The sequence below is a fragment of the Tachyglossus aculeatus genome, chromosome 10, assembly GCF_015852505.1.
Source record: "Tachyglossus aculeatus isolate mTacAcu1 chromosome 10, mTacAcu1.pri, whole genome shotgun sequence".
Lineage (NCBI taxonomy): Eukaryota > Metazoa > Chordata > Mammalia > Monotremata > Tachyglossidae > Tachyglossus > Tachyglossus aculeatus.
In genome coordinates, this window is record NC_052075.1 from 59,375,735 (window position 1) to 59,388,692 (window position 12,958).

The following is a 12,958-nucleotide window of genomic DNA, read 5'->3' on the forward strand; positions in this document are numbered from 1 at the left end:
CGGAGCTCATCCAGGGCTTAGAACAGTGCTCGGCACATAGTAAGCACTTACCAAATACCATCATCATCTTAATGAACATTTTAGACTGTGAGCCCACTGTTGGGTAGGGACTGTCTCTGTATGTTGCCAACTTGGACTTCCCACAGTGCTCTGCACACAGTAAGCGCTCAATAAATACGATTGATTGATTGATTGATCTTAATCCCCAGTCTACAGATGAGTTAATGGAGGCACAGAGAAGAGAGATGACCTCCCCAGGGTCACACAGCAGACAAGTGGCAGAGCCAGTATTAGAACCCAGATCCTTCTGACTCCCAAGCCCTAACCATTAGGTCAAGGGGCTTCTGTCTGTTAATGCCAGGGGGTGGGCTGCCTCCACCCCCCAAGCCCCCCACCCTGCCCAGAGCTCCTTTAGACTCCACCCCATAAGCTCCCAAAGTACCCCCAAAGAAAGTGGGAAGGGCGGCCTTCAGTCTCTCCCCTTTCAACTCACACTCCACACTGATGCCCAGATGACCTACCCGCAGCACCGTTCAACGCACCCATCTCCCCCTCCCCTAAAGCAACGTGGCCCAGACCACAGGCCTTGTTGAGTCGGAAGGTCATGGGTTCTAATCTCCGCTCTGCCACCTGTCTGCTGTGTGATCTTGGGCAAGTCGCTCAATTTCTCTGGGCCTCAGTTATCTCGTCTGTACAGTGGGAATTGAGATTGTGAGCCCCCCACCGTGGGACAGGGACTATATCCAACTTGGTTTGCTTGAATCCACCCCGGTGCTTAATACAGTGCCTGGAACATAGTAAGCGCTCAACAGATACCGTCCTTATTCATACCAGCTTTGCCACTTGCCTGCTGTGTGATCCTGGTTCACTTCACTTCTGTGTGCCTTTGTTACTTCATCAGTAAAATGGGGATTAAGACTGTGAGCCCCATTTGGGGCATGGACTGTGTCCAACCTGATTACTTTGTATCCTCCTCCAGGAGGCCTTCCCAGACTGAGCCCCTTCCTTCCTCTCCCCCTCGTCCCCCTCTCCATCCCCCCCATCTTACCTCCTTCCCTTCCCCACAGCACCTGTATATATGTATATATGTTTGTCCATATTGATTACTCTATTTATTTTACTTGTACATATCTATTCTATTGATTTTATTTTGTTAGTATGTTTGGTTTTGTCTCCCCCTTTTAGACTGTGAGCCCACTGTTGGGTAGGGACTGTCTCTATATGTTGCCAACTTGGACTTCCCAAGCGCTTAGTACAGTGCACCGCACACAGTAAGCGCTCAATAAATACGATTGATTGATTGATCCTGGTTCACTTCACTTCTGTGTGCCTTTGTTACCTCATCAGTAAAATGAGGATCAAGACTGTGAGCCCCATTTGGGGCATGGACTGTGTCCAACCTGATTGCTTTGTATCTACCCCAGCGCTTAGTGTCCGGCACAGAGTAAGTGCTTAACAAGTACCATTTAAACAAACAAAAAACAAAAAAGCTCTCCAACGGCTCGCCTCTCCTGCCCTTGCCTCGGAAGGAAACTCCTCCTGCCCGGTGGCTTCCAGGCTGCCCGGCGGGCTGTCTTCCGTCTCCTGAGACAGCCCGGTTCTCATCTCATTCACCTTGGTTCCAGGGCCCAGAACTCCCTTCCCCCTGGAATCAATCAATCAATCGTATTTATTGAGCGCTTACTGTGTGCAGAGCACTGTACTAAGCGCTTGAATCCACCCGTCCAACCTGCACAGCCTCCTAAAATCCCATCTCCTCCGGCAAGCCTTCCTCCTCTGGTCACAGCACCGGGCATCTGACCCACCTTCAGTCACCACCTCCTGCAGAGGTGCAGGCATGCATTCATTCATTCATTCATTTGATTGTATTTATCAATCAATCAATCAATCAATCAATCGTATTTATTGAGCGCTTACTATGTGCAGAGCACTGTACTAAGCGCTTGGGAAGTACAAATTGGCAACACATAGAGACAGTCCCTACCCAACAGTGGGCTCACAGTCTAAAAGGGGGAGACAGAGAACAGAACCAAACATACCAACAAAATAAAATAAATAGGATAGAAATGTACAAGTAATATAAATAAATAAATAAAGAGAGTAATAAATGTGTACAACCATATATACATATATACAGGTGCTGTGGGGAAGGGAAGGAGGTAAGATGATAATAATTGTGGTATTTGTTAAATGCTTACCATATGCCAGGCACTGAAGTGCTGAGGTGGATGCAAGCGAATCGGATCGGACACAGCCCCCGTCCCACGTGGAGTTCACAGTCTCAATCTTCATTTTACAGATGAGGTAACTGAGGGCTCGGGGAAGTGAAGTGACTTGACCAAGGTCACACAGCTGACAAGTGGCGGAGTCGGCATTCGAACCCATGACCTCTGACTCCAAAGCCCGGGCCCTTTCCCACTGAGCCACGCTGCTTCTCTATCACCTTGTACTTCCCAAGAGCTTAGTACAGTGCTCTGCACACAGTAAGCGCTCAATAAATACAATTGATGATGATTTATTGAGCACTTACTGTGTGCAGAGCACTGTATTAACTCCTTGGGAGAGTGCAATAGAACAGTAAACATACTCCCTGATTACAGTCTAGAAGGGGCGACAGACATTAATATAAATTATGTATATATGTGCACCCTCAGCAAACGTGTTTATGTACACATTTCGTAATTGTGGTATTTGTTAAGCACTTACTAGGGGCCAGGCACTGTACTAAGTGCTGGGGTAGATACGGGATAATCAAGTCCTACAGTCTAAATAGGAGGGAGAACAGGTATTGAATCCTCATTTTGCAGAGGAGGGAACTGAGGCCCAGAAAAGTGACTTAAGCAAGGACACACAGAGGACAAATAGCGGAGCTGGGATTATCCATTCATTCATTCATTCATTCATTCAACTCAATCGTATTTACTGAGCGCTTACTGTGTGCAGAGAGAACACTGTACTAAGCACTGTAGAGAAGCAGGATGGCTCAGTGGAAAGAGCCCGGGCTTTGGAGTCAGAGGTCATGGGTTTGAATCCCTGCTGTGTGACCTTGGGCAAGTCACTTAACTTCTCTGAGCCTCAGTTACCTCATCTGTAAAATGGGGATTAAGACTGTGAGCCCCACGTGGGACAACCCGACCACCATGTATCTCCCCCAGCGCTTAGAACAGTGCTTTGCACATAGTAAGCGCTTAACAAATGCCAATATTATTATTATTATTACTAAGCGCTTGGAAAGTACAATTTGGCAACAATTAGAACCCAAGACCTCCGGCGCTCAGGCTCTCTCTTTCCACTAGGCCCCGCCGCTTCTCACAGTTGAGATTTCAGTCCCCCGTTGGAGTGGGAGCTCCTCGCGGGCAGGGCAGAGAGTACCTTAGCCTTCTGGTGGATTTTCCCGAGGGCTCAGGACAGTGTGTTGTCCTCGGCAGTGGATGAGCTCTGCACACAGTAAGCGCTCAATAAATACGATTGATGATGATGAAGATGACGATGAGCCTTGGTCCTAGGGCGGGAGAGGCTGGGCGGGAGGGGGGGACCCCAGCATGGGCGCTCTGTGCAGCCCCCATTGCACACTCTCATCCCTACCCCGGGCCCTGAGGCAGCTTGCTTCTTACAACAGGTGTCCTCTTTACTCACGTTAGCCTGCTTCAGGCAATGGGCAGGGATTTCCTCTATTTCTTAACCGTACTTTCCAAGCGCTTAGTGCGGTGATCTGCACGCAATAAATGCAATTGAATGAATGAATGGATGAATGAATGAATGAATGACCGAGACTAGAACCCAGGTTTCTGTTCCCTGGACCCCCAGCAGGGCTCCCGCTCTCAGGAGGCACTCAATAAGTACCTTGCCCGCCTACTTCCAGACCATCCCCCAGCTTTCTCCACCCCCCTCAAGCGGCTGATCCCCCCGCTTGCTCTCCTCGCTCCGGCCAAGTCCATCTCCTGTGACAATTTATTAATATTACTCTATTTATTTATTTATTTATTTATTTTACTTGTACATTTCTATCCTACTTATTTTATTTTGTTGGTATGTTTGGTTCTGTTCTCCGTCTCCCCCTTTTAGACTGTGAGCCCGCTGTTGGGTAGGGACTGTCTCTATGTGGTGCCAATTTGTACTTCCCAAGCGCTTAGTACAGTGCTCTGCACATAGTAAGCGCTCAATAAATACGATTGATTGATTGATTGATTGACAACCCTACTACTGCCGCTACTAGAACGGCGCTCTGCACATAGTAAGCGCTTAACAAATGCCATCATCATCATTATTATTATTATCATTACTACTATTCCAACCAGCCTCACCTCCTCCTCCATCCCCACCCTCCGCGTCACGCTGCTGGACGAGGGGGCAACTGGGAGCGACCTTGGGAGGCAATGAGATGGACGGCTCAGCCGACCAGCCCCTCAACAGAGAGGGGCCCAGCCGGGGCCGAGACATCCCGCTCCACGCCCGAGTTGGGGAATTTTGCTTTATTTTGGTAAAAACATGGTACAAAATGCCTCACGGTCCCCTCCCCGTCCGCGCGGGGGAAGGGGAGAAGGGTCCGGCCGGTGCTTTCCACGGGGGTGGGGGGTCAGGGGGCGGGCCCTGCTTGGTCAGAGCTCATCGTGAGGTATGTGCAGGGCATGGTCACACAGGTCTGTGGGCAAAACACAGAGTCCGGTCACGCTGGCGCACGTCCCGGCCACCCCACCCCCATCCCCCGTCAGGACGCGCGCCGACACGGCTACAGGCGGCGGGGATGAGGGGAAGCGTGGGAGGCTCACCGGTCCGTTTGCTGCAGAGCCGGTCCTTCACGTTTTCCGCCTCGTGGGAGAAGAACTCGATGAGCTCGTCCTCGAACTCCTCCACGATGCTCTCGCACTGCAGGCCCACCCCCGCCCCCAGGAGACGGGCAGAGAGACCCTGTGAGTTGGGATGGTGGAGGGGACCGGTCCCTCCTTAGCCCACCCCAGCCCCCGAAGCCCTCCTGTTCAGAGGACCCCGGGGGTTTCCCTCCCCAGCACTTCCCGGCCCTTCTTCGGGACCCCTGGGACCCCAAGTTGCCCTCCTCAGCCCCCCTGGGTCCCCCAGCACCTCGAGCGCCCCCCCAAGCCCTCCTCCGTACTTCTCGGTTCCGCTACCCCGGCAGCCCTAGTCCCCCGCCATGCCCCAGCACACACTTCCCGGGGGCCTCACCGCGAACTTGAGGCTGGAGGCGATGTCCCCATCGAGCCGCACCCCTTCCAGCTGGGGGCCTGGGTCGGGGCCCGGGCGGGCCGCCACCCGCACATAGTTCTTGCGCTGGCCTCCGGGGTCCGGCTGCTCCCCGTACTCCTTCATCTGCTCGCACACCCGCTCCAGCAGCTCCGTCAGGTGGGCCTCCGAGCGGGCGTAGGGGACCTGGGGGCGGCTCGCCTCAGCCCTCCCACCCCTGCCCTGAAGGGCCGCAGAGCCGGGGTGGTCTTGGGACCCCCCCCACACGCCCTCTCTCACCCCCAGCCCCCTTTAGTTGCGTCCTCCCGCCCTCCCCAACCCGAAAACACAGCAAACCCAGACATTTCCCTCCGGGTACAGGGCAGCGCAACCCTGCCCACAGTAAGCAGGAGGAGCAGCGTGGCTCAGTGGAAAGAGCCCGGGCTTGGGAGTCAGAGGACGTGGGTTCAAATCCCGGCTCTGCCGCTTGCCTGCTGTGTGACCTTGGGCAAGCCACTTAACTGAATGAATGAATCATCATCATCAATCATCATCAATCGTATTTATTGAGCGCTCACTATGTGCAGAGCACTGCACATTACAGTCACTAATGAATGACTGTGAGCCCCCCCACCATGGGACAACCTGAAATCCTTGTAACCTCCCCAGCGCTTAGAACAGTGCTTTGCACATAGTAAGCGCTTAATAAATGCCATCATTATTATTCTTATTAACTTCTCTGTGCCTCAGTTCCCTCATCTGTAAAATGGGGATTAAGACCGTAAGCCCCACGTGGGACAACCTGACTACCTTGTATTTACCCCAGAACAGTGTATATACCTGTATATATGTTTGTACATATTTATTACTCTATTTATTTATGAGAAGCAGCATGGCTCAGTGGAAAGAGCACAGGCTTTGGAGTCAGAGGTCATGGGTTCGAATCCCGGCTCCGCCGCATGTTTGCTGTGTGACCTTGGGCAAGTCACTTAACTTCTCTGAGCCTCAGTTACCTCATCTGTAAAATGAGGATTAAGACTGTGAGCCCCACCTGGGACAACTTGATCACACTGGATCCCCCCCAGCGCTTAGAACAGTGCTTTGCACATAGTAAGCGCTTAACAAATGCCATCATCATTATTATTATTATTTATTTTATTTGTACATATTTATTCTATTTATTTTATTTTGTTAATATGTTTTGTTTTGTTGTCTGTCTCCCCCTTCTAGACTGTGAGCCCGCTGTTGGGTAGGGACCGTCTCTAGATGTTGCCAACTTGTACTTCCCAAGCGCTTAGTCCAGTGCTCTGCACACAGTAAGCGCTCAATAAATACAATTGAATGAATGAATGAATGAACAGTGCCTGGCACATAGTAAGCACTTAGTAAATACCATGAGACATTAGTGAGTCTGACGGTTGGCCGAGCCCGCCTCGGCAGGGGGGTGGGGTGGGAGCTCAGCCGGCTTCCTCATTCCTCGGAAACCGAAGCCTGGCGCAAAATCAATCTATCAATCGTATTTATTGAGCGCCTACTGTGTGCAGAGCACTGTACTAAGCGCTTGGGAAGTACAAGTTGGCAACATATAGAGACAGTCCCTACCCAACAGTGGGCTCACAGTCTAGAAGGGGGAGACAGAGAACAAAACCAAACATACTAACAAAATAAAATAAATAGAATAGATAGGTACAAGTAAAATAAGTAAATAAACAAATAGAGTAACAAATATGCACAAACATATATACATATATACAAGTGCAGTGGGGAAGGGAAGTTGGCAAAAATGCCCGGGTGAAGCAGCGTGGCTCAGTGGAAAGAACCCGGGCTTTGGAGTCAAAGGTCATCGGTTCGAATCCTGCCTCCACCGCTGTGTGACTTTGGGCAAGTCACTTAACTTCTCTGGGCCTCAGTTACCTCATCTGGAAAACGGGGATTAAGACTGTGAGCCCCCAGTGGGACAACCTGATCACCTTGTAGCTTCCCCAGCGCTTAGAACAGTGCTTGGCACCTAGTAAGCGCTTAATAAATGCCATTATTATTACTATTGTTAGTGTGCGCTCAGTAAATACGACCGACTGACGACTGACTGTATATATGTATATATGTTTGTACATATTTATTACTCCATTCATTTATTTATTTTACTTGTACATATCTATTCTATTTATTTTATTTTGTTAGTCTGTTTGGTTTTGTTCTCTGTCTCCCCCTTTTAGACTGTGAGCCCACTGTTGGGTAGGGGCTGTCTCTAGATGTTGCCAATTTGGACTTCCCAAGCGCTTAGTACAGTGCTCTGCACATAGTAAGCGCTCAATAAATACGATTGACGATGATGATGACAACTGTAAGGCCGGTGCGGGCAGGGATCGTCTCACTTGGTTGCTGCGGTGTACTTGCCAAGTGCTCAGTAGAGCGCTCTGCACATAGTAAGCACTCAATAAATACGACTGAAGGAATGTTTGAGTGACCAGCTCACTGACTGGTTAGGGTCCAGCTCCAGCCAGTGGGGCAGGGAAAAGCGCGGGAGAAAGGAGCATGGGGGGCGGTTGTTGGGGGTCCGAGGGAGGGGGCTTCACCTCCACCACAGACTGGCTGCCGTCGGGGTTAATGCGAAAGGAGCCCATCTGGATGGTCTTCCTGGGGTCCACACGAGCGATCTCCCACTCCAGTTCGTCCACCAGCGCCCTGCAGGCTGGAGGAGCGGGAAGGGAGAAGCGAGGCAAAGTGAAAAGCGAGTGTGGCCTCCCCCGGGCCTGGAATGCCCTCCCTCCCTCTGCCCATCCGCCAAGCTCGCTCTCTTCCTCCCTTCAAGGCCCAACTGAGAGCTCACCTCCTCCAGGAGGCCTTCCCACACTCAGCCCCCTCCTTCCTCTCCCCCTCGTCCCCCTCCCCATCCCCCCATCTTACCTCCTCCCCTTCCCCACAGCACCTGGATATATGTTTGTACATATTTATTACTCTATTTATTTACTTTACTTGTACATATCTATTCTATTTATTTTATTTTGTTAGCATGTTTGGTTTTGTTCTCTGTCTCTCCCTTTTAGATTGTGAGCCCGCTGTTGGGTAGGGACCGTCTCTATATCAATCAATCAATCAATCAATCAATCGTATTTATTGAGCGCTTACTATGTGCAGAGCACTGTACTAAGCGCTTGGGAAGTACAAAATGGCAACACATAGAGACAGTCCCTACCCAACAGTGGGCTCACAGTCTAAAAGGGGGAGACAGAGAACAGAACCAAACATACCAACAAAATAAAATAAATAGGATAGAAATGTACAAGTAAAATAAATAAATAAATAAATAAATAAATAGAGTAATAAATATGTACAACCATATATACATATATACAGGTGCATATATATGTTGCCGACCTGGACTTCCCAAGCACTTAGTCCAGTGCTCTGCACACAGTAAGCACTCAATAAATACAACTGATTGATTCCTCTCCCCCTCGTCCCCCTCTCCATCCCCCCATCTTACCTCCTTCCCTTCCCCACAGCACCTGTATATATGTATATATGTTTGTACATATTTATTACTCTATTTATTTATCTTGTACATATCTATTCTATTTATTTTATTTTGTTAGAAAGGTTTGGTTTTGTTCTCTGTCTCCCCCTTCTAGACTGTGAGCCCGCTGTTGGGTAGGGACTGTCTCTACATGTTGCCAACTTGGACTTCCCAAGCGCTTAGTCCAGCGCTCTGCACACAGTAAGCGCTCAATAAATACGACTGATGACTCCAAAGCCCGGGCTGTTTTCCACTGAGTCACGCTGAATCCATTCCCTTTCTGTCCCTTGGATTTCAAGTCACTCTTTCCCCCCTTCAAAGCCCTCCTGAAGGCACGCCTCCTCCAGGAGGCCTTCCCAGACTTACCCCCCTTTTCCTCAGTTCCCCCTCCCTTTGCTCTCCCCACCCCACAGCACTTACGTATATATCTGTAATTCCAGACTGTGAGCCCACTGTTGGGTAGGGACCGTCTCTAGATGTTGCCAACTTGGACTTCCCAAGCGCTTAGTCCAGTGCTCTGCACACAGTAAGCGCTCAATAAATACGATTGAATGAATAATTCTACTTATTTATATTGATGCCTGTTTGTTTTGATACATATACATATGTATATATGTATGTACATATTTATTACTCTATTTTACTTGTACATATTCATTCTATTTATTTTATTTTGTTAGTATGTTTGGTTTTGTTCTCTGTCTCCTCCTTCCAGACCGTGAGCCCGCTGTTGGGTACGTCTCTAGATGTTGCCAGCTTGGACTTCCCAAGCGCTCAGTACAGTGCTCTGCACACAGGAAGGCCTCAATCAATACGACTGAATGAATGAATATATGTTTGTACATATTACCCTGTTTATTTTACTTGTGCATATTCATTCTATTTATTTTATTTTGTTAGTATGTTTGGTTTTGTTCTCTGTCTCCTCCTTCTAGACTGTGAGCCCGCTGTTGGGACCGTCTCTAGATGTTGCCAGCTTGTACTTCCCAAGCGCTCAGTACAGTGCTCTGCACACAGGAAGGCCTCAATCAATACGACTGAATGAATGAATATATGTTTGTACATATTACTCTATTTTACTTGTACATATTCATTCTATTTATTTAATTTTGTTAACATGTTTTGTGGTCTGTCTCCCCCTTCTAGACTGTGAGCCCGCTGTTGGGACCGTCTCTAGATGTTGCCAGCCTGGACTTCCCAAGCGCTCAGTACAGTGCTCTGCACACAGGAAGCCCTCAATCAATACGACTGACTGAATGAATATATGTTTGCACATATTACTCTGTTTATTTTACTTGTACACATTCATTCTATTTATTTTATTTTGTTAGTATGTTTGGTTTTGTTCTCTGTCTCCTCCTTCTAGACTGCGAGCCCGCTGTTGGGCACGTCTCTAGATGTTGCCAGCTTGTACTTCCCAAGCGCTCAGTACAGTGCTCTGCACACAGGAAGGCCTCAATCAATACAACTGAATGAATGAATATATGTGTGTACACATTACTCTATTTTACTTGTACATATTCACTCTATTTATTTAATTTTGTTAACATGTTTTGTGGTCTGTCTCCCCCTTCTAGACTGTGAGCCCGCTGGTGGGTAGGGACCGGCTCTAGATGTTGCCAACTTGGACTTCCCAAGCGCTCAGTACAGTGCTCTGCACACAGGAAGGCCATAATCAATACGACTGAATGAATGAATATGTTTGTACATATTCATTCTATTTATTTAATTTTGTTAATATGTTTTGTTGTCTGTCTTCCCCTTCTAGACTGCGAGCCCGCTGTTGGGCACGTCTCTAGATGTTGCCAGCTTGTACTTCCCAAGCGCTCAGTACAGTGCTCTGCACACAGGAAGGCCTCAATCAATACGATTGAATGAATGAATATATGTGTGTACATATTACTCTATTTTACTTGTACATATTCATTCTATTTATTTAATTTTGTTAACATGTTTTGTGGTCTGTCTCCCCCTTCTAGACTGCGAGCCCGCTGTTGGGACCGTCTCTAGATGTTGCCAGCTTGTACTTCCCAAGCGCTCAGTACAGTGCTCCGCACTCAGGAAGGCCTCAATCAATACGACTGAATGAATGAATATATGTTTGTACATATTACTCTATTTTACTTGTACATATTCATTCTATTTATTTAATTTTGTTAACACGTTTTGTGGTCTGTCTCCCCCTTCTAGACTGTGAGCCCGCTGGTGGGTAGGGACCGGCTCTAGATGTTGCCAACTTGGACTTCCCAAGCGCTCAGTACAGTGCTCTGCACACAGGAAGGCCTCAATCAATACGATTGAATGAATGAATATATGTGTGTACATATTACTCTATTTTACTTGTACATATTCATTCTATTTATTTAATTTTGTTAACATGTTTTGTGGTCTGTCTCCCCCTTCTACACTGCGAGCCCGCTGTTGGGACCGTCTCTAGATGTTGCCAGCTTGGACTTCCCAAGCGCTCAGTACAGTGCTCTGCACGCAGGAAGGCCTCAATCAATACGACTGAATGAATGAATATATGTTTGTACATATTACTCTATTTTACTTGTACATATTCATTCTATTTATTTAATTTTGTTAACATGTTTTGTGGTCTGTCTCCCCCTTCTAGACTGCGAGCCCGCTGTTGGGACCGTCTCTAGATGTTGCCAGCTTGTACTTCCCAAGCGCTCAGTACAGTGCTCCGCACTCAGGAAGGCCTCAATCAATACGACTGAATGAATGAATATATGTTTGTACATATTACTCTATTTTACTTGTACATATTCATTCTATTTATTTAATTTTGTTAACACGTTTTGTGGTCTGTCTCCCCCTTCTAGACTGTGAGCCCGCTGGTGGGTAGGGACCGGCTCTAGATGTTGCCAACTTGGACTTCCCAAGCGCTCAGTACAGTGCTCTGCACACAGGAAGGCCTCAATCAATACGATTGAATGAATGAATATATGTGTGTACATATTACTCTATTTTACTTGTACATATTCATTCTATTTATTTAATTTTGTTAACATGTTTTGTGGTCTGTCTCCCCCTTCTACACTGCGAGCCCGCTGTTGGGACCGTCTCTAGATGTTGCCAGCTTGGACTTCCCAAGCGCTCAGTACAGTGCTCTGCACGCAGGAAGGCCTCAATCAATACGACTGAATGAATGAATATATGTTTGTACATATTACTCTATTTTACTTGTACATATTCATTCTATTTATTTAATTTTGTTAACATGTTTTGTGGTCTGTCTCCCCCTTCTAGACTGCGAGCCCGCTGTTGGGTACGTCTCTAGATGTTGCCAGCTTGGACTTCCCAAGCGCTCAGTACAGTGCTCCGCACGCAGGAAGGCCTCAATCAATACGACTGAATGAATGAATATGTTTGTACATATTACTCTGTTTATTTTACTTGTACATATTCATTCTATTTATTTAATTTTGTTAACACGTTTTGCGGTCTGTCTCCCCCTTCTAGACTGTGAGCCCGCCGGTGGGTAGGGACCGGCTCTAGATGTTGCCGACTCGGACTTCCCAAGCGCTCAGTCCAGTGCTCCGCACACAGTAGGCGCTCAATAAATAGGATTGATGATGATGATGAGGGAGGGGCAGGGAAGTGGTCCACGTCCCGCTCACCTCCGCAGCGCAGATCTTGGCTCCTCCGAGCCCGGGCGTGTCCGGTCAGCACCCCGAGGAGCAGGGCCAGCCGGCAGGCGGCCACGGTTGCCATGGTCACAACAGTCGTCGCGGAGGAGGGAGGAAGGGGATGGGGGAGACGCCTCGAGCTTGGGCTCACCCTGCGGGACGGCGATTGGGCCCGCTCTGCCGGTCCCGGACGCCCACCGCGGCGCTCAGCACGGCGCCGGAGAAAGAATCGCGACTCTGGCTCTCTCCCGAGCGCTCAGTCCAGTGCTGTGCACGTAGTAGACGCTCAATCGACGGGATGAAGGAGTAATCCCGGGCCCCGTCAGCAGGGGGCAGCACGGGCTCCCCCCGCCCCGAGCAGGCGCTCTGCGGGGCAGCCCGCCGGCAGCGAGGACCCCGGCCCGCGTGACCAACGGCAGCCAGACAGGGGGCGGCACGTGCGGCCTGAGCGCGAAACTACAAGCCCCAGCGGGCGCTGCGGCGCCCCAAGGCACGGCGGGAGTTGTAGTTCGCACGGGGCCCCGCCGGCGCCCCCTCCCGGCGGGCGGGGGGAACTCGGTCCAGGATGGCTGGGAACAGCTCGAAGGGGGAGGACGAGGGGGTCCCCGATGCTTGGTGCTGCATTTTG

General features: G+C 49.2%; 1 protein-coding gene across 1 annotated transcript; it reads right to left on the minus strand.

Annotated features, from left to right (window-relative positions):
* Nucleotides 1-4,273: 4,273 nt before the first annotated feature.
* CNPY2 (canopy FGF signaling regulator 2) lies at nt 4,274-12,614 on the minus strand. Its single transcript, XM_038752958.1, has 5 exons — nt 12,322-12,614; nt 7,755-7,870; nt 5,182-5,385; nt 4,770-4,866; nt 4,274-4,642 (listed from the first exon to the last, which is right to left on the minus strand). Exons 1-5 carry the CDS (start codon nt 12,413-12,415, stop codon nt 4,599-4,601), a joined length of 555 nt encoding a protein of 184 aa, XP_038608886.1. The 5' UTR covers nt 12,416-12,614; the 3' UTR covers nt 4,274-4,598.
* Nucleotides 12,615-12,958: the final 344 nt, after the last annotated feature.